The sequence below is a fragment of the Oryx dammah genome, unplaced genomic scaffold, assembly GCF_014754425.2.
Source record: "Oryx dammah isolate SB20612 unplaced genomic scaffold, SCBI_Odam_1.1 HiC_scaffold_24, whole genome shotgun sequence".
NCBI lineage: Eukaryota > Metazoa > Chordata > Mammalia > Artiodactyla > Bovidae > Oryx > Oryx dammah.
Genome location: NW_024070208.1, coordinates 75,507,563 through 75,530,148, shown reverse-complemented (window position 1 = coordinate 75,530,148; position 22,586 = coordinate 75,507,563). Strand labels below are relative to the sequence as shown.

The window sequence follows — 22,586 nt, the reverse complement described above, 5'->3', positions numbered from 1 at the left end:
GTCCTCTTATAATTGTGTTCGCGGCGAGGATGGGCGCTCCTCCCTCCTAGGGGCTGATGCTTTCTTTTTGCCTCGTTTACCTTCCAGGCCAGACTTCGCTGCCGCGTGGATGAATTTAGGCATCGTACAAAACAGCCTGAAGCGGTTCCAAGCCGCGGAGCAAAGTTACCGGACGGCGATCAAGCACCGGAGGAAATATCCGGATTGTTACTACAACCTGGGGCGTTTGGTGAGCTTAGGGTACTCTGTGGCTGCGGAGGAAAAGCATGATTTTTTTCCCCTCTTTATACAGTTATCATTCTAACGTCTGTTTGGTACTTGCCCTCTTCGGGAAGTGAAAGTCGCTCAGTCGTGTCCGACTCTTTGCGACCCCATCCATGGGATTCTCCAGGCCAGAATACTGGAGTGGGTAGCCTGTTCCCCTCTCCAGGGGATCTTCCCAACCCAGGGATCGAACCCAGGTCTCCCGCACTGCAGGTGGATTCTTTTCCTAGCACTATATCCTCGGTACTTTGGGGGAAAACAGAGATTGATCAGGAAGAACCTAGTCCAGCCTCATAGGATTGACTGTCACCAGGCAGAAGAAAGTGATTAGGTCATTTGAAATATTGTATTACTTCAGATGGGATTTTACAAGCAAAACTGATTAAACTCATTCAAGTGGAAAAAACAGAATGAATGACTTCCCCGGTAGCCCAGTGGATAGGAATCCACCTGGCAATACAGGGGACACAGGTTTGATCCCCTGATCAGGGAAGATCTGACATGCCTCAGGGCAACTGGCTTAGTTGCCACAACTGCTGAGCCCTGAGCTCTAGAGCCTGGGAACCACAGCTGCTGAAGCTCACTCACCCTGGAGCCTGTGCTGGGCAACAGGAGAAACCACGACAGTGAGAAGCCCATGCCCCAGAACTAGAGAGATACCCCCACTCACCGCAGCTAGAGGAAAGCCTTAGTAGCCATGAAGACCCAGCACAGCCAAAAATAAATACATAATTTCTTTAAAAGACACTTAAAAAAAAAAGTGAGAATAGCAACACCCATTCTTGCCCTCTACATCTTATGAAGTCCTTTCACGGACATTTATCTCAGTTGAAGGCAGCTATTTGATTTCCTAATATGTGGGTTTTTTTTTTTAAAGCTCTAATTAGAGAGCAAGCCAACTCAAATTAGCCAAGTTTAAGAGATCATAAAGGCAACAGGTTAAACTAAGGAGTAAATTACAATTTTTAAAGTCCCTTTGTGCCCTATAAAACGGTGTTCCAAGGGGTTACTTCCTGATAAACATTGGCTTCTCTGTTTTTTAAAACACGGATAAAAACTGAAATTTAAAAAAACAAACCCATAATGTGATTTCTGAGCTTTCCTTTTCTCCTCTCTCAAGGGACGGTTCCCTGCGTTTTTACAGGGAACCACCCCTCACCCCCATAAAAGAAAGCTCAGGAGCCCACAAAAGGGCTTTGAGATTGTTTAATGGAAATTTTGGCTACTAACCCACTCCAGTATTCTTGCCTGAAAAATTCCATGGACAGAGAACCCTGGGAGGCTACAGTACTTGGGTTGCAAAGAGTCAGACACAACTGAGCGGCCAACACATACACACTCACACACTCATACACTCACACTCACATACACACACACAAACACACTCACACACAAACACACACTCACACAAACACACACACTCACACACAAACAATCTGGTCCTCTGTATCGTTTTCTTGGAGAGAAGAGACAGTACAACTTCTCTGTAATGATATCAGTAGAGATCAGAAAGTCCAATCACATATAACGGCAGGTTAGATTCTTACAAAGTTCATGAAATGAGAAGAGGTCTGGAAACAAGTTGGCTATTATCCAAATACCTGCCTTGGTGGTTATGGCAGAGATTACTGTTTACTCTATCTACACCAGGACTTGCATTGAGATAATATTCTTGAGATCCACATGAATTCTTCTTTGTTTTTTCCCCCACTATGGTTCATTACAGAATATTGAATATGGTTCCCTGCGCAGTACAATAGGACCTTGTTGTTTATCCACTGTCTGTATAACAGTTTGTATATGCTATTTCCAAACTCCCAATCCGTCACTCCCCCAGCCCCCACTGAATTCTTTGATTCTTTTTTGTTCTTTTTTTTTTTTTTGGAGGCAGCTCTTTTTTTTCTCATTATTGTTTGTGAAGTGAGTGTATCTGCCTGGAGTCCTGGGTTAATACTTTAAAGCTCTAATACTTAGCAGTCTTCTTCCTTCCTACAATAGCTGCCAGTCACTGCATTTCTTTGGGGTTTGCGAAATTGAGAATTTATGGTAAATAAGCCAAGTTAACGTTCAAAGAAAGGAAGATAGAATGTAAACTAGAGGATTCTAGCACTGTACTCCAGGCCCTGGAACTCATCCCCACTCTCACGCAGATCATCTGTAGCCTTAACTGTATGGAGATCTTCTGCCACTCTCTGTATTGTTTACTAATTATGCTACCATGAAGTAATCTTCCTGCATTCTCTCCTGCCAGCTGTTCTTGCTTATTTAAAGATTTTGTCCTCTATTGTGGTTTAATTATCTAGCTTTTGCCTGCTTGACAGCTTAAAAGCATTAAGAGCCTAATTTTTAAAAGCTCAACCAGTATATTTATATATCAGCAAATAATAGGGACTTACCGTAAGAGTTTCTGTTTGGAAAAAAAAAATCCTCCTTAGTCATTCTTTAGTAGTGGGAGACAGAAATGTGTTTTGATGTCTGGATCCAGATAAGAAGGGAATAGAATGCAGTTCTCATGTGACATAGAAAATGGGGAGGAGCTGGATTATTTGGGACCCTGGTCTCCTGCATTGCAGGCGGATTCTTTACAGTGTGAGTCACCAGGGAAGCCCTTACTTGGGACATATCACTGATATTAGAGAACTGTGGTAATGGTGACAGGACACAGTTCATTGTGCAAGGACTGACTGTATCAGTCAGGACCCATTCAGGAAAACCAAAACCATGCTAAGTGTGTTAGAGAAGATTCAGTACAAGGAACGGGTTATACAGCTGTTAGAAAAACACTTGTGGAAAAATGATATTAACTCGGGGAATAAAAGGAAACTGCGTGGTGTAGGGGGACAAGTGGGATGAGGTGGTGCCCCCAGAATTTAAGAGCTCATGGAAGGCAGCACATCTCAGGAATTACCATCACCTGAAGACTGAGATGTGAGACGTGAGAGTTGGACTATAAAGAAAGCGGAGTGCCAAAGAATTGATGCTTTTGAACTGTGGTGTTGGAGAAGACTCTTGAGAGTCCTTGGACTGCAAGGAGATCCAACCAGTCCATCCTAAAGGAGATCAGTCCTGGGTGTTCATTGGAAGGACTGATGTTGAAGCTGAAACTCCAATACTTTGGCTACCAGGGAAGCCCTTACTTGGGACATATCACTGATATTAGAGAACTGTGGTAATGGTGACGGGACACAGTTCATTGTGCAAGGACTGACTGTATCAGTCAGGACCCATTCAGGAAAACCAAAACCAAGGAAGAAGGAAACCTCTTCCTTTGATGTGAAGAGCTGACTCATTGGAAAAGACCCTGATGCTGGGAAAGATTGAAGGCAGAAGGAGAAGGGGATGACAGAGGATGAGATGGTTGGATGACTTCACTGATTCAATGGACATGAGGTTGAGTCAACTCTGGGAGTTGGTGATGGACAGGGAGGCCTGGTGTGCTGCAGTCCATGGGGTTGCAAAAAGTTGGACACGACTGAGCAACTGAACTGAACTGAAGACTGAAATGGTGATAGAACAACCACAGTCCAGCCCTGAGACTGTGGAGGAGGGGACATGACCACTGTAGAGATGCTGCCAATGATAATAAGGAAGGCGAGAGTGAGAATAAGGGACAGGGCTACTCCTTGTCCAACCATCTGATCATCACTTGTGACTCCTATTGGCAAAGACTTAACTGGGAGGAGCCAAATAGCAAAGCACCCTGGGAAATGTAGTTTGCAGAGCACAGAAAGCTCAGCATGAGTATTAGGAAAATAATGTGCTTATTTACTTGTTTACTTTCTGGATGAGTAGTTCTTATTAAATCACCATTTTTATCTGTTTCACTTAAAGTGCTTGTTCACTTTGTATAGATGCTATAAAGGCAAGTGTGTAAAAGTAAGTGTTAGTCGCTCAGTCGTGTCCACTCTTTGTGACCCCATGGACTATATAGCCCACCAGGCTCCTCTGTCCATGGGATTCTCCATGCAAGAATACTGGAGTGGGTTGCCATTCCCTTCCCCAGGGGATCCTCCCAACCCAGGGATCAAAGCTGGGTCTCCTGCATTACAGGGAGATTTTCTACTGTCTGAGCCCGTTCAAGACAAAATAAGAGTAAATGTTATCTGGTTCAGTCAGGTGTTACTCTTTAATAAATAGTAATAAATAATAAAATACGTAAAGAATGTTCATGTAACGAAGTTATGCTGGTTTTCCTGAGTGCTTTGGAAAGAATGTCACTATGAGTCTTGTCCATGTGACTCAAATGCGTGTTACTTGCTGGAGAGAATTGGCTGAGAAGTCAGTAGAATATCAAATATAAAGAGGAAATTAAATGTTGATATAATTGACTTCCCTGGTGGGTCAGACGGTAAAGCATCTGCCTACAATGCAGGAGACCTCGGTTCGATCCCTGGGTCGCAAGGATCCCCTGGAGAAGCAAATGGCAACCCACTCCAATACGCTTGTCTGGAAAATCCCTATGAGTCTTGTCCGTGTGACTCAAATGCGTGTTAGTTGCTGGAGAGAATTGACTGAGAAATCAATGAAATATCAACTACAAAGAGGAAGTTAATTGTGATATAATTAGGCCACCTAAATTATTTGATTTTTTAACTTTACATATTTCCTCATTTAAGGGCTAAACTACTTTAACCAGAGTTCTGAGTCTCATGGGAGATTTCAACAACATCTTTAGCAAATGGATATTGACGGATATTTCCGTAATTCATTCAACATTTCTTTTTCTGGCATAAGATGTCACCTGTTTGCCGTGTGGGTCACAGGGCAAGTCACAGTGTTTCTGTTGTCTAAGGAAAAGACAGACTTGATGGTAAATAAGGAAAGAGCCTTAAATTCTGATAAATTGTCATCACATGCACTTTGTTTGCAGTTAAAGGAACCATGTTCATTCAGTAGAGATGTGCATTTGAACTGACTTAGAGAGGGCCAGGTAAAGAATCCACCTGCAATGTGGGAGACCTGGGTTTGAACCCTGGGTTGGGAAGATGCCCTGGAGAAGGCAACGGCTACCCACTCCAGTATTCTGGCCTGGAGACTTCCACGGACTGTATAGTCCATGGGGTCGCAAAGACTGAAACATGACTGAGCGACTTTCACTTTCAGAGAGGGCCAGAGGGTCACCTGCTAAAAACGCCCATCACTTTCTCCCTCCGAGTGCTTTTATTAACTATGTAAATTGAGAACTAGCCCTTTTATATTCTGTTGTCAATGTTAGCATTCTCTCTCAAAAGGCAGCAGTATATCATTCTCCTTCCTGAGGGAGGCAAACAGGCTCCAGATTGACAAAGGGGTTTACGTCCTTGCTTATGACTTTTCCAGCGATTCATAAAGTATGTCTGGTATACTCATAGTTTCATAGGAAGCTTAGATAGAGGCAGGAAGACCATTTTTCACAAGGTGAGCTTGACACGTGGAGCTTAATCACATTAAACGTTTTGTTTGCCATTTAAAATAATACCTTAAATAATACCTGGACTATATGAAGTCTTTCTAGAAAAATACTAATGATTTTGTTTTTTTCCTTACCTCTCCTCAGTAGTATGCAACATAACTTGACACCTAGAATCACTAAGTTATGGGCTGTAGTTAAAAGGTTGTAGGCTGAGGAGCTAAACCACCTGGTCCCATTCCCTGCTCTCCCATTTCTAGATGTGGAACTTTGGGCAAGTTACTTCCTCTTTGTGTGCCTCAGTTTACTTCATCTGTGAAATGGGAATAGTTCTCTTCATCCCTGAGATTTTTTGGAGAATTAAATGAGTTAATGTGAAAATTTGGAAGCTCAATACATGCAAGTTTGGTTTGGTCTGGGTTGGTTAGATCTTCGAAAGAGAAAGCAAAAGAGAATTGGAGTATTGACTGATTTCCAGGAGTCCATGCTTTCTTTTCAGTATGCAGATCTGAATCGTCACGTGGATGCACTGAACGCATGGAGGAACGCTACTGTGCTAAAACCAGAGCACAGCCTGGCCTGGAACAACATGATCATACTCCTCGATAACACAGGTGTGGAGTAGTGATTCAGTCAGCCCCCAGTACTGCACCATTGGATAATTAAGGAATAGAGATTGTTTTTTTAATAGTATGTTAGAGTTATTTTTTTTAACATGAAACTAGGGTTCAGTATTTTGCATGGCAAATATAAAATCTAGAATATGGAGTTTCCTTTGACATACTGGAATATGAATGTTTGGGAAAGTGACCCTTTGCTTAGAGGTGGTGTAGAGTAATGGGGCCGGTGTGTGCTAACATCTCATTTCATCTTAAGCCTGTCATGTGACAGTGGGCCTCATCTAGGATGCTAGAGGTTCCCAGAAACAAGTAAGGATGCCTTCCAGGCTTATGAAACGGACGATGCTGAGTCCATGCTCTAAAGTTCATGGATGGTACCCAAAGGAGATGCCCTCAAACCTACTCTCAGAGATCCTTATTTTTGATACAGTGGTAATAATAAACTTGATGATCTGGTTTTCTTAGCATGTGGGAGACTGGATCAGTTGGAAGTTCCTCTGTTCCCCAGTTTAAAAAATCTAACCATCCCATAAGAAATGATAGTTTTCATTTGGCAGAATTTAAAGCTAGTCAGCCATCTGTACAGTGTGGAGAAAGAAATGCACTTGTTTCTAAAGGAAGTGTAGAATGTGAGCTTCAATACTATAAATATTCAGTTATTAAAGGGTTGCTGGGATATTCTTATTCTGCAGGCTCGTTTGCTCCTATTTCGGTAGACCTGGTATCTGGGGGAAAATTAAAATTAGATTTTACATGCTGTGACAGAATTTAATCCAAAACTGTTAGTATATTATATCAAAATTGTGCTGGACTGCCGTGGCTTTGCAGCTGGTAGGTCATGTGTGTGTGTGTGTCGTGTGTGTGTTACATGTTACACATTTATTTTATTACGAAGTTTACTCATAATTGTACATAATGCACAAAAGCCTTGTTAATTAGACTAAAACACTACTACAGCACAAACATGTTTTTTAAGCTTTCCATTTTTCACTCATAGGTAATTTAGCCCAAGCTGAAGCTGTTGGCAGAGAGGCACTGGAATTAATACCTAATGATCACTCTCTGATGTTCTCCTTGGCAAACGTGCTGGGGAAGTCCCAGAAATACAAGGTGTGTGGACCCCAGGCTGTGATTTCTTGCACTGAATGCCAGCAGCTGACAGGAACCATAAATGTAACTTCTGCTCAGTTAAGTTGAGAACGCGGCCCGAGCCGTGCTAGCTGCATACCAGCGTGGCTTGGTCCGCCTGCATCCTGGAGAAGCTGCCCGAGAGGTGCCTCTGTGGCCCCGACTCCATGTGCTTTCTGGCCGTCGTCACTGTTGCTCAGACGTGGGAGGGAGGAGAGGCCCACGAGTCCTGGCGGACTCCCCAGCCCCCTCCCCAGCACAGAGCTGTGACGCTGTCCTGGCAGTGGGGCTGGTGGTCTTTGCAGAGAAAGAATACTGGTCCGAGGCAAGATAGGATTGGTTCTTCCTGCTTCCAGGTTTCTCCTCACCTGCAGGAAGTTACAGATCGCCTGCAAAGCCCTAGAAGTTTCTGACCAATGAAAACTGATTCAGCTGTACATGACTGGGCTCCCAGGAGAGGCCAGTAGACTGTGAACCACAGGGCACGTAACTCCTTGTGTACTGAAGGGGACTCCGTTCCCAATGGCACTGATCTCAGACTTTAATTCTGTGTGTCAGAACAGGCGAGGGAGCCTGTGAGATTACAAATGCTTATTCTTCCCCATGACTCATTTGGGTAAGGTCAGCAGATAGGCATTTTTAACCAGCATCCTGGCCTCCTAACACGGATGTTACAGAAAACACATTTTTAGAAGCAGCGTCTTAGTCCTTTCATGAGAGAAGTACTTCCTTCCCGAATCAGGGACCGTACGTGATTTTGATCGCACTAGGCCTAGAAGTACCGATTAATTCCCATTTGTCCCAGGTTATTTACTTCTCTTCAGCTCATGAGATAGCATTCAGTTCAGTCGCTCAGTCACGTCCGACTCTTTGAGACCCCAGGAACCTCAGAGATAGCATTGTCAGTATAATTTTCTGAAACAACACGCAGTTAAGATATTTCATGCATTTCTCTCCTTTTCGAGTTGAATACTCAGGGAGTTTCATAGCTTCAGTATACACTTTTGAATTTCTAGATTTTGCTGACCGATAACCTTTTAAGGGGTATCGTGTTTATTTTTTGCAAGTCTACCTGTGCGGAGGGGACCCAGTTGTAGCTGTTTCTCCCCAATTCTCTCTGCTCATTTTCTCCAACTGACTGGGCTGCTTCTGGGTTCCCCAGGGGGTTGTGGGTTCTTTGGGGAGGTTACCCAGACCCCACCTCCTAACCTGGAGAATCCCGGAGATGAGTTCACCGATGGTGACCGGAAGTGACCCTTCCACAGGTGCTCTCAGAGCCCAGCGCTTTCCTGCTTTGACCTTTGTTCATCCTCCCCTGCACCCTGAACTAGCAGCTTGCTTGATGTGGCAGGATTCCCGCCACTTCCGGGAGGCAGGTGGCAGAGTCCTTAGCATATTCATCCTCTTTTCGGCCACTGTCCTGACTCCGCTGTCACCTTGGCTCCGTCACACCCTGCCGTAGGTCACCGTTCCCAGCCTCTTCTCCACACGGTGTGGCCCCGCTGGGCCTCCTCAGTGTTGGGAGGAGGATCTGGTGGAACAGAAAGAGCACATTCAGTTTGAAAACCATAAGCGATGAAACTGTGCATGAAACCTTTGCATTGCGTGCAGTACCTTATCTTGTATGTGTTTCATCTTCTAGGAATCCGAAGCTTTGTTCCTCAAAGCAATTAAAGCTCATCCAAATACAGCAAGTTACCATGGCAATCTGGGTAAGGAAAATTTTCAACTTGAATCATACGGAAATTCTATATAATCTTAGTAAAACTGGGCTTCCTGGTGGCTCAGCTGGTAAAGAATCCACCTGTGATGCCAGAGACCTGGGTTCCATCCCTGGGTTGGGAAGATCCCCTGGAGAAGGGAAAGGCTACCTACTCCAGTATTCTGGCCTGGAGAATTCCATGGACTGTAGAGTCCATGGGGTCGAAAAGAGCTGGACATGACTGAGCCGCTTTCACTTAGTGAAATAGGTACGTTTTTGTAAAACCACTTGGGAGAGTTGTTTTTCAAATCTAGCCTGTGTTGGCCTTGGTGAACGGAGAATTGCTTTGGAAGTTTGCAATCTGACCTGTGTGTGCTTGCCTTTTCTGTAGTGGACCTTCCTTCTAACCTGGTCTTCCTTGCATCCGTATGTTCTCTGTCTTGGCTAAGAATGCATTTACAGTGATCTATTCTCTAGAATTCCTTTCTTCTATTTTTATATCCCAGTAATTCAGATTTTAAAGAAATAGCCATTTGGCTGCATTGAGTCTTAGTGGCTTCTCTCTGGAGGTAGCAGGCAGGCTTGGTTGCCCTGAGGCATGTGGCTGCACTGCAAGGCAGATCTTAACCACTGGGCCACCAGGGAAGTCCCAGGAATTCAGATTTTTAGAACGAGGCTTGTTGATATTTGGAAGGCTCAGTCATGTGAATATTTTTTCTACCAAATCTCTTCCCTATAGATTCTGTAGCTTCTCCTTGCAAAAAAAAAGTGATGAAGCATCAGTGGTTGCTGTACTGCTCACATCGAAAGTTCATTTTACTTAGAAAATCGTTATAATCATCAGAGGCTTACTATTCTAAAGTAGATTTATTTTCCTGTCACTGTATGTATGGTCAGATCTCGATGTGAGAGCCCTGAATTCCAGCTGGCAACAAACAAGCTATGATGTTGCCAAAAGGTATAAGGGAATCTTTATTAAACAGCTGGTCTTGGGGCGTCCCTGGTGGCTCAGTGGTAAAGAATCCACCTGCCAATGCAGGAGACAGGGGCTTGATCCTGGTCCCGGAAGATCCCACATGCTGCAGAGCAGCTAAGCCTGTGTGCGCACGACTACTGAGCCCATGTGCCCGGAGCCCGTGCTCTGCAACAACGGGAGCCACGGCAGTGGGAAGCCCACGTACCGCACCGAGGAGTGAGTGAGTGAAGCCGCTCAGTCGTCTCCGACTCTGCGACCCGTGGACTGTAACCTACCAGGCTTCTCCGTCCATGGGATTCTCCAGGCTAGAATACTGGAGTGGGGTGCCATTTCCTTCTCCAGGGGATCTTCTGACCCAGGGATCGAACCCAGATCTCCCGCATTGGAGGCAGATGCTTTAACCTCCGAGCCATCAGGGAAGCCTGAAGAGTAGCCCCCGCTTACTGTAACTAGAGGAAAACCCTTGAAGCCTCTAGGACCCAGCACAGCCAAAAATAAATAAATAAAAATTATTAAAAAAAAAAAAAAAAACTGAACAGCTGGTCTTATACGTGGTGGCTTTGTGCTAAGTGGTGTGACAGCCCAGCCCTATCCAGCCTGGCTTCCAGGAAATTTCAGGGCAGCATCACCAAACTTAGGGAACTTTTCTTTTACTTCTTTATGTAATGATGTTTCTGTTGGGAGATGGTTCAGAACCCGGAGAGTAACTGGGAATGGTTAAACAGACAATCACCAAGGAGTACGATTACAATAAATAAAGTTGGCAGTACAAACAGTATTGTTTTAAACAATGGTTTTGGAAAACTGCTTGCAGAGGTTCTGTTATATTTCTTTGTGCAAGTGGTTGGGAATACCACAAGTTATTCAGAAGCCTTTCCAATGAAATTGATCTCTTGCTATTTCAGCTGTGCTCTATCATCGTTGGGGCCATCTAGACTTGGCCAAAAAACACTATGAGATCTCTCTGCGGCTTGACCCGACAGCATCGGGAACTAAGGAAAATTATGGTCTTCTAAGAAGAAAGCTGGAACAAATGCAAAAGAAAAATGTCTGACCCCTTTTCCTTCATTTTTTGAGTTTGTGTGTGTGTGTGTGCATGAGGCAAATTGTCCATATGTCATGCTTGTGTTTAACCATTTAAAGTCCTACGCGTTGTTGACTTGTTTTTTTTTCTTGTGAAAACAAAGACCTGCAAAAAGATTATAGCACCAGCAATTTACTCTTGAATGCTTGATGTGGTTTTTGCATTGAAATTGTATTTTTTCAGACAATTCAAACATAACTTCTGAAAAGCCAAGAATAAAGTCTTTTTTAATTAAAAAGAAAAAGAGGAAAAAAATTATCGTGAGCGACTTACAGCAGAATTAAACCTGCATTTGGAATGAGTCGTGTTGTATAGAGACTCATACTATTAAACATTGACTGTGAACAGAAAATGACAAACGGACTCCTACATTTATATAAATATCTAATGTGTCTGTATATTAGAATTTTTATTTAATGACAAGTAAATTAAGATTTTTTTTTAATTTTTTTCCAAACAATATGCTATGTACTTCATTTGTAAGGAAATATTTATTTGTACTTTTATGTTTTGAACAGGGCAAATAATTGAATGAAGAGTGGAAATTTTAACATCTAGTATATTTACACTTTTTCCATAGGAAGAAATTCACTCCTCCAATATTTTTTGGATTCTTCAACTTGTGCTATTTATAGCATGCAAAATTGTGTAGTATTCTACATAAACTGTCACTCTTAATAGAAAATTCAAGCTATGCTTTAGATAAAAACACACGGCCTAATGTCTTTATTTTTGTTATATCCAGTATTAAGAGGGCTACACATCTATGTAAGTTGTGTTTTTATATGTTTACCTGGAAGGCCGTTTTCCATTTAGCTTCATAGAACCACAGTCATATCCAAAAAATGCAAGAGGTAAACTTCCTCTTAAAAGGAACCACATTTGAGGAGTTTGTGATATTTTTAAGAATTGGATTATTTATCCTGTTTTATTGGGTCAGAATAATCATATTCATTTTGTTTTATTCTTCTATATTTGCTGTTGACCTAATGATTTATGCAATCTGTGTAATTTCTTATGCAGTAAAATTATTACACAAACCAGTATAAAAGTGTCATATTGCCTCCTTAATAGATGATTTTCAAGTTGCTTGGTTGGCCAAATGTTTGTTTGGGTTTTTCCTTAAGATGTTATGGAAAAACTCAAACATTTTGAGCAACCCAATATTTGACTCTTTGTCTTCTTTCCTTAAACTGAAATCAAAGTGACCAATTCATTCTTTCTAGAATATGGCTTCTACTTGGTTTTTGTTGTCGTTGTTTAGTCACTAAGTCGTGTCCAACTCTTTTGCGACCCCATGGACTGTAACCCACCAGGCTCCTTTGTCCATGGGCTTTCTCAGGCAAGAATACTGGAGTGGGTTGCTATTTCCTCCTCCACTATTTGGTTTTAGGCACCAATTAATAGTCATCCAGGTTCAACAAACGGGCTGAGTAGATCTCACATTCAGATGAATTGATTGTCTACACTCGCTTGTGGGGAGTGGGGTCCGAGGCCAACCAGCATAGAGTTGTAAATCAGTAATTGTAACCTACGACGGTTGAGATCCTCAGAAGAGAAAATGCTGTTTCAAACCTTTTCAGAAATGGTCCCAAAACAACAATAACAGTTTATAGAGCTCTGAGGAGCAGGAGCTGCTTTATTGTTCATTATGTTCCTATAGCACTTAGCTTGGGAGATAATAGATGTACTATATGCTTGTTGATTTTTTTTTTAAATTTCTTTCTTTAAAACAGTGCTTGTCTTTTGAGAGTAAAGGAAAACCATTTCTTATAACAGCCTGTTTGTGATTTTTTTTTTTTTTTTTTGGTACTTGATTTGTGTCAAATCAAGACGCCCTGCCTGTAGAATGAACCCCCATAGCTCTCACTGCTCCATCTCAGGATTTCCATCACAGCTGCCTTCAGCCCAGAGAAAACAGTCATTCGCCTGATTGACATTTCATGGAGCCTTTTATCTCGGCAGATTTTGGAAGTGGGCCATGCTGTTCATCTTTTCTTCCTCCTTTTTTCCTTCCTAAGGCAGCCACCTTCATTTCTTAGGTTTCCCTTCTAACAAGACTAAAGTGGAGATCTGACTCCCAGTTCCCCCTCGTTTTTGATATTTTTCTTAAACTTGTGTTTGTATTGCTCAATCATGGAATGGGGTTCAGTTGAAGGTCGGGGTGGTATCAGAACAAACATAGCGATCGTTGCCAGTTTGGGAAATCAGAGAGTCCAAATAATCTTTCACCTCTCTGATAGTAAACATCACAAAGCCTCAGAAGATACTCTGGGGCTATTTTTTATTTCTCTGTACATCTCTTCCCCATTAAATGCAATGTTACATTTATTTCTTAAGACCTGCACCATGTAGACGTAGCCTACTGTGCCTTCACAGGGCTCTTTGGGTTTCTGATTCTATCACATTTCTTAAGCATGGTCTTTACCTTTTATTTTAGATGACTGAGTTAAAATCTCACAGAATAGACCAAGCCCCACAGTAAAGCATTGGACACGTATGTTCATATTCACACCTATTGGACTTTGAGGTGAAAAAAACTACACTTGGTTCTTGGCTCTAGGGCTTTGATGTCATAGGCAAGCCATTTAGCATCGCTTCAACTCCAGTTTCCCATCTGTAATGTGGGCATAATAAGACCTCCCTCGCAGTAATGAGGTGCTTGATTCACTACTTGCCTTAAATGATAGACTCGACTTTTGGAGGAAGGTATAGGCAACCACTCTTGCCTGGAGAATCCCATGGACGGAGGAGCTTGGTGGCCTACAGTCCATGGGTCACAAAGAGTCGGACGTGACTGAGTGACTTCACTTTCACTTTCATAGGTTTCTCAGCAGACAGGTTTGACCTATCTGTCATGATTGCATGGTTACCAAATAGCCATAGCTGGTGGGGGAAAATATTTTTCTCTATTGACTAACTGAAGCTAATAAATGTTGAAAGAATGGCAATTAGAAAACCATTTTTTTTTTTTGTCCCCAGTGAATTAATTGATTGAGGCAAAGATCAGCAGTGAATAAAATCACTAGATGAAAGATCAGTGGAGAACTTTTTAGTGGAGGGGACAGCTCTGTGATTTTATCACAGGTAGATTTGTGAGGTCACTACCGTCGAGTCCTCTGGACTGCAAGGAGATCAAGCCAGTCAATCCTAAAGGACATCAATCCTGAATATGCATTGGAAGGACCGACGCTGAAGCTCCAATATTTTGTCCACCTGATGTGAAGAGCTGACTCATTGGAAAAGACTCTGAGGCTGGGAAAGCTTAACGGCAAGAGAGGAAGGGGACAACAGAGGACTAGATGGTTGGACGGCCTCACTGACTCAATGGACATGAGTTTGAGCAAGCTCCAGGAGAGTGTAGGACATGGAAGCCTGGTGTGCTGCAGTCCATGGGCTTTCAGAGTCAGACAACTGAGCAACTAAACAGCAGTCAAGATACGGAAGAGTCCCATCACAAGGGGCCTTCATACTACTTTTATGCTATTATCTTTTTCAAAATATCTCCTTGAGCACAAACTGTGCACTGGCAGTGTGCTAGCTGCTGAGGGTATGATGAATGATCACAGGTGATGCCTCCCCTGTGGAGCTTACAATCCAGGTTACTTCAACCCTTGCTCTGTGTGCAGGTTGGGCTTGCTGGTGTAGACATCAGGGACTGAGCATTGTTACCAGCACCCCCCTTGCAGGGGCCTCTTGGGGGCTCTCCTTTGTAAATTACTGCATCATTTGAAATAACTTTTCTTTGTAAATAAAGGAACATGCGTGACATCACAGATTCCTCTTTTTTCAAGAGAGCCATGGATGAGTTCATAATACAGCTGTGATAAGGTGCCTTGGTGGTAAAGAGACACCATATGGGAAAGTCGGGTAATGGAAAGTAGTTGCTAAATTGCTCTGCCCAAAAGGTTGGAGAGAGGCTGGAGGGTGATGTTCCAGAGTGATGCTGAGTGAAAAAGAACTCAGGAGGCTTGGATTGTTGGCTGAATGATGGGGTGTGCAATGCAGGCTCTTCTGAAGCAAGCTTTTAAGTCTTCAGGAAACTATGCTGTATGGCTCTCTCAGTAGTCATCTAGAAATAGTTGGCCTTTGGGGGCATAATACTTGAGTGTGAAAGGAAAATCTGTGTTACACCCAAGTTGGAACCTCACAGACCTTAGGCAAGTGTAGGGAGTGTCGACTAGTATCCCCCACTAAAATTCATATCCACCCAAAATTTCAGAAGGTGACTGTATTTGGAAATCAGGTCTTACAGATAAAATTAGTGAAGGATCTTGAGAGGAAATCATCCTGGATTTAGGGTGGGCCCTGAATCCAGTGGTTGGTATCTTTTAAAACAGAAGATACATAGAGCAAAGAAGGCTGTGCCTAGGATGGAGGCAGAGACTGTAGTGAAGCCAAGGAACGCCAGGAGTCACCACAAGCTGGAAGAGACAAGGATGAGTCCTCCCACTAGAGCCTGCAGAGGAGTACGGCCCCACCCACACCTGGACTTTAGACTCCCGGCCTCCAGAACAACATTTCTGTTAGTTAAATATTTATTTGTATTTGTTTACTTATTTGGCTGCACTGGGTCTTAGTTATGGCATATGGGATCTAGTTCCCTGACCAAGGATGGAACCTAGGCCCCCTGCATTGGGAGTGCTGAGTCTGAGCTGCTGGACCACCAGGTAAATCCCACATTAATGTTATTAGGGACTTCTGTGGTGGCTCGGAGAAGGCAATGGCACCCCACTCCAGTACTCTTGCCTGGAAAATCCCATGGACAGAAGAGCCTGGTAGGCTGCAGTCCACAGGGTCGCGAAGAGTCAGACACGACTGAGCAACTTCACTTTCAGTTTTCACTTTCATGTATTGGAGAAGGAAATGGCAACCCACTCCAGAGTTCTTGCCTGGAGAATCCCAGGGACGGGGGAACCTGGTAGGCTGCCGTCTATGGGGTCACACAGAGTTGAACACGACTGAAGCGACTTAGCAGCAGCAGTGGTGGCTCAACTGGTGAAGAATCCACCTGCAATGAGGGAGACCTGGGTTTGATCCCTGGGTTGGGAAGATCCCCTGGAGAAGGGAAAGGCTACCCACTCCAGTATTCTGGCCTGGAGAATTCCATGGACTATTCCATGGGGTCGCAAAGACTCAGACACGACTGAGCAACTGTCTGTTACTGCACACAGACTGTCCAGTATTCTGGCCTGGAGAATTCCAAGGACTGAATATCCCATGGGGTCGAAAAGAGTCAGACACAACTGAGTGACTTTCACTTTCACTTCTGGGGCTTCCCTGCTGGCTCAGACAGTAAAGAATCTGCCGGCAATGGGGAACACCCAGGTTCAATCTTGAATATTATTATGTGCCAAGCATGGGTCTAGGGCTTTATATACGTTTTCTCATTCAAACTTTTCAATAAGTCTGTGAGAAAGGTAGTATTATCCACCAATTTAAGGACTTCCCAGGGGGCTCATTTGGTAAAGAATCCACCTTCAAGCCACCCAGTTTGTGGCCATTCCTGGCCGCCTTAGAGATCCAATCCAGCAAGTAACTCAGAACCTCATCTATGAAATGGTGGATGCTGGTGGTTTAGGTCACTTAAGTCGTGTCCAGCTCTTTTGTGACCCCATCGACTATAACCCTCCAGGCTTCCCTGTCCATGGGATTTCCCAGACAAGAATACTAGAGTGGGTTGCCATTTCCTTTTCCAGGGGATCTTCCCTGACCCAGGTATTGAATCCGAGTCTCCTGCATTGGAGGTGGATTCTTTGCCAAATGAGCCTCCAGGGAAGCCCCTAAAATGGTGGATAATACTACCTTTTTCACAGACTTATTGGAAAGTTTAAATAAGAAAACATATATAAAGCTCTAGACCCATGCTTGGCACATAATAATATTCAATAAACAACTGAAGGAGAGCTAACTCTCACTTGAGGTTTTTATCCTCAAGACCTTAAGTTAACCAGAAACAATCTCAGGTTTATAGTCTTATCACCTGTGTTCTAAGTCTGATTAGTTCTATGAGTTCTTGAAACCTGTTACACCGTTTATCAAAACCGTCTTGAGTGTCCTGTGTTTCTAATCATTTTGTTTTTAAATATGTGGCGTTTTTCCGAGGCCAATAAAGCTTTCTGCTTCCTACTGGTGATAAGTGTTTGAGAAAATGTGTTCCCTGTAGATTTAAATTCAATTTTACCTATCATTTAAAACCAGTTTTGGGGACTTCTCGGGCAGGCCAGTGGTTAAGACTTCAACTTCCCTGGTCAGGGAACTAAGATCCCATATGCCTCGTGGCCAAACAAACAAAAGCCATGTTGAAACAAAGTCAATAAAGATTTTTAAAGTGGTCCACATCAAAAATAAACTAAAAAAAAAAAAAAAACTACTTAAAAAAGTTTTGTTTCAGGAGTTAATTTCAACAGCATTAATTTTGATGAGTAGACTTGAGACTTGTCTCAAAAATTTTCAAAACTGCTCATTTCTAGAACTTTCTGATAACAGGTAGGGATGACAGCTTTTATAGTACTGGTCTAGGAATCTGCAGACCTCAGCAAACAAGGTGGTACGGTGCAAAGAACAGAGACCAGGAGTGTGAGAGCTACCCTACGGCCAGCTTCACTGGTGTTAAGTCATCTTTTTAAGCTTCAACAGTTCAATTAGACGTGAACCCTTCCCATCCGGCCATTAGTTACCAGGACTCTGAAATGAGTCATTTAATTACTGCATGCCTCAGTTGCTTCTAATAAAAATAATGCTGGTGGTGGTGGTGGTGGTGGTTGCTTTTGTTATGAGTTTTTCTTCCATGAAATGAGAGGGTTGGACTAAGCTAGTGTTCTTCAAATATTCATAGATGCTTAACCTTTAAAATATAAAACCTAACTCTTATATAGAAGTCCACTATAAAAAGTTATAAAAGTGACCTGGGTGCTTATATAAATCCTCATAAAAATCTGTTGTGTAATGTAAGAATGTTTGAAATTCCAACACTCTGTGGAAATAAAATATTTTGAAGCTTTCTATCCTGATATATTCTGATATGGTTAAAAAGTCCCTTAGACTGAACAAGTACATTTCTGCTCTGCCATTCATCAGGCTGACATAGCACAGATGAAGGCAGTGGGGAGTGAAGAGAAAAATCACATTTTTCCCATAGAAATGCTGAGGTTGTAATGTGTCAAGGAACCCACTTCTAAGGGTGACTGCTGCTTTATTATATATGGAGAAACCTTCTTCTGGAAAAGCACAATCAGAAATGTTGCTGCTTTAAATCATTAGGAAGAATGAAACATCACACCCTACTTGGATGGTCCAAGTCATTTCGACATGAACAAGCACCCTCAGTTTCCAACCCATGTGCAGAACTTCATTTAAAGCGCTTCTGGACACACCCAATCACATCTCTTATAAGTTTTAGTCTCCAGGTTCATAGGACCCTGATCCAGCGTTGGTTCTGCTGCCCAGACTGTGGAACTCTGTACCAAGGTCACAGGATGAAAATCTCTGAAACTGACCAAGCCCCATAGCAACTGTTGCCATGAGCCTCTGATCAAACCGGCCAGTTACTCGACCCCGTATTAGGTAAAATACCATTTTAACCTATCACCTAATGCCAGTAGGAATTTTCTGTCTTGAGGCTGTAGAAATTGGCTGCTGCTGCTGCTGCTGCTGCTGCTAAGTCGCTTCAGTCACGTCTGACTCTGTGTGACCCCACAGATGGCAGCCCACCAGGCTCCCCCGTCCCTGGGATTCTCCAGGCAAGAACACTGAAGTGGATTGCCATTTCCTTCTCCAATGCATGAAAGTTAAAAGTGAAAGTGAAAGTGAAGTTGCTCACTCATGTCCGACTCCTAGCGACCCCTACAAGGCTCCTCCGTCCATGGGATTTTCCAGGCAAGAGTACTGGAGGGGGGTGCCATTGCCTTCTAGAAATTGGCTATTAGCCCGCAAAAGGGTTTGGCTTGCCCTTGAGTCGGCCCGCTGTTCTAACAGCGTCTCCCACTCTGATAAACTCTGTTCTCTCATTCTGCCTCATGTCTGGAAATTCCTTCCCAACCCACGCTTGGGCCACAACACAGGCCTAATGTTGACCCTTGGCACACAGCCCTGTTCTGCCTTCAGCCTGTGAAAACACTATTACCTTTAAATTCCACCTAACCTCTCCCTCCCCCAAACCTCCTGACTGCGTCTTTGTTTGGTGAGTCATCTCAGGGCTCTGAGGGTGTGTAGACCTCATTCTTAGCTTACAAAACAAGTAGTGGCCTGGATTTTGGTTGCAGGATATTTAGGGTCAAGGACGGTTATTTGTAATAATTTACTAGAATGATTTGATAACATTTCAGTCAATTTTATAGTGTTATTCAGTTAGACTTCAAGCTCTGTACATAGCACCCAGGTTCTGTTGTTTATTTCACATTATAATTATCTTTTCAAGAGATGAAGAATATATTTTCCCATCTACTGTGTAGTACTTACAATGCTGGAGATGTGGGGGAGGAGTCAGAAGGAATGAGGTGGGCCCCTTTTGCATAATACAAAGTGTCTGTGCATTGCCTCAAATATATATTAGCCTCTAACACCAACTTCCCTGGTGGCTCAGAGGGTAAAGCGTCTGCCTGCAATGCAGGAGACCCGGGTTTGATCCCTGGGTTGGGAAGATCCCCTGGAGAAGGAAATGGCAACCCACTCCAGTATTCTTGCCTGGAAAAATCCCATGGATGGAGGAGCCTGGTAGGCTACAGTCCACGGGGACACAAAGAGTTGGACTTCACTTTCACTTTCTAACACAAAAGTCTGGAAAACAGAGTTTGGCAATTACCTTTCTGGTATTTAGAAAACAAAATGACCAAACTTGGATATATGCCAGTAAGAGACAATTTGACAGTTTAAATCCTTTGAGTTGATAAAGCATTTGTTGAGCTTTGAACCTGGGGTGTAACAGTTGGCCAGCTGCTTGACCCTGAGCCTGGAGAGTATGGGAGACTGTGGACGGCAGAGCATCAGACCAGAATGAATAGAAAAACAGCTGTTAGTGGGCTGAATCCTTTCTAGCAAAGGACTCACCTATACCATTTGCAGGCAACTGACAGCCTCTGTGAGTCAACTCAAGTTATTAAACCCACTAGAGCAGTTGGCTTGCTAAGGGCTCTGGTGTAACCCACCAACCCAAAACTGAAGCCAAGACTTGTCTGAGTTGATCAATCAGTTTCCTTGAGAAACTGATTTTTCTAACATAACGTTGTAGTTTTTCTAACGTGTTGTAGGTTAGTTACACTTCAAAAACAGAAACATAAAAACTCAACAAAAGATGGATCAAATTTGTGGTTACGTCAGGGCGGGTGGGGGAATTAGATGAAGGTACTGAAAACTTCAAGTTGTAAAATAAACAAGTACTAGGGGTGTGATGTACAAGACAATAAATATAATTAATACTCCTGTAGGAAAGTTATTGAGACAAGTATATCCTAAGAGTTCTCATCACATAAAAATTTTTTTCTATTTATATTTCTTTAATTGTATATTTATATAGGATGATGGAAAGTGAAAGATGATGAAAGTGAAAGAGGAGAGTGAAAAGGCTGACTTAAAATTCAACATTCAGAAAACTAAGATCATGGCATCTGGTCCCATCACTTCACAGCAAAATAGATGGGGAAACAGTGGAAATAGTGACAGACTTTATTTTGGGGGGCTCCAAAATCACTGCAGATGGTGACTGCAGCCATGAAATTAAAAGACACTTAAACTCCTTGGAAGAAAAGTTATGACCAACCTAGACAGCATATTAAAAAGCAGAGACCTTACTTGGCCAGCAAAGGTCCGTCTAATCAACGCTATAGTTTTTTCAGTAGTCATGTATGGATGTGAGCGTTGTACTATAAAGAAAGCTGAGTGCCGGAGAATTGATGCTTTTGAACTCTGGTGTTGGAGAAGACTCTTGAGAGTCCCTTGGACTGCAAGGAGATCCAACCAGTCCATCCTAAAGGAGATCAGTCCTGAGTGTTCATTGGAAGGGCTGATGTTGAAGCTGAAACTCCAATACTTTGTCCACCTGATGTGAAGGACTGACTCATTTGAAAAGACCCTGATGCTGGGAAAGATTGAAGGCAGGAGGAGAAGGGGACAACAGAGAATGAGATGGTTGGATAGCATCACTGACTCGATGGACATGAGTTTGAGTGGGCTCCCGGGAGTTGGTGATGGACAGGGAGGCCTGGCGTGCTGCAGTCCATGGGGTCGCAAAGAGACAGACACGACTGAGGGACTGAACTGAACTGAAGATGATGGATGTTCACTAAACTTGTGATAATCATTTCATGATGTCTGTAAGTCAAATCATTATGCTGATTTAATCATTATGCAAATTACCTTAAACTTTTATAATGCTGTGAGACAATTATAACTAATAAAAATGGGGAAAAAATAAATGATCATTGTGAAGAAAAAAGAAGCACTTGTTAAAATGCATTTCATTTTGCTGGGTATCACCCCAGAGTTGGTTATTCCGAAGGCTTGGGGTGTGGGCTTCGAGTTCACATTTCTGAATTTCCAGGTGCTGCTCATGTTGCCCACCTGGGACCATATTTTGAAAATTACTATTATAAATTATTTTTCTGTGGGTGATTTTTTTGATAGTTAAACTGAATATCTCATCCCACAGAGCCTAATCCATATTAGAACAGACTCTCCCAGCCTTATCTGGCAATAAATGCAATTTAACACTCACCTCCTTACTATCTTTAATCTTCCTTTATCAGGGGAATTATTTATTCATTTATTTCCCTCACACTTTCTTTTGCTGACATGACCTTCCTCCTTCAAAAAATTAATAAAAATGGAACCACTCTTCCTTTTGGAAGAGACAAATTAAGATGATTACAGCTACTCTTTAAAAATGGTATGTTAAAATATACATTAGATGCAGCTTTTTTATACTAATATAAATTTAAATTTAATTATGAACTTCCCTACACAAGAAAGAACTCTATGAAAATTATGGTTTATGAATCTGATCTTTTAGATTTCTTTAGAAATTGCACATCTGTTCAAAACACAACCACATCAGCATTATTGGAAATGTTTGGGTAGAAACCAGATTGTAAAAGCCACATGAGTCCAACCCCATACATGAGAGAGTGGAAAGGCAGAAAATGAGTAAGGGGGATTATTTCTAGTCCAACAACTAGTACTTAGGCATTGGTCTTTGGAGTGGAGGCAGAAGTGGCTCCCCTCAATCTCTCTGCCATTCTTTTCACCCAGGTCCCCAAAGTAGGACTGCTTAAGCCCAGAATAACAAAGTCTAGAAAGAAAAAAAAAAGTCTTTACTCCTCTCATTGCTGGGGCTCAAATTTAGTCCTGGGATCCAGGGAAGAGATGGTAAGTGATCCCGGGGGAGGAGGGCATGGCAACCCACTCCAGTATTCTTGCCTGGAGAATCC

The 22,586-nt window shown here is 42.8% G+C and overlaps 1 protein-coding gene across 1 annotated transcript in view; it reads left to right on the top strand.

The window, feature by feature from the left end:
- The window catches only part of TMTC4 (transmembrane O-mannosyltransferase targeting cadherins 4), a 58,028-nt gene extending 43,094 nt beyond the window's left edge, over positions 1 to 14,934 (top strand). Inside the window, exons 14-18 of the mRNA XM_040267412.1 lie at positions 88 to 229; positions 6,153 to 6,267; positions 7,271 to 7,383; positions 9,044 to 9,113; positions 10,985 to 14,934. Of these exons, the coding sequence (XP_040123346.1) occupies positions 88 to 229; positions 6,153 to 6,267; positions 7,271 to 7,383; positions 9,044 to 9,113; positions 10,985 to 11,133 (589 nt within the window). The 3' untranslated portion in view covers positions 11,134 to 14,934. The remainder of the gene's footprint in view (positions 1 to 87; positions 230 to 6,152; positions 6,268 to 7,270; positions 7,384 to 9,043; positions 9,114 to 10,984) is intronic.
- The last annotated feature ends 7,652 nt before the right edge of the window (positions 14,935 to 22,586 follow it).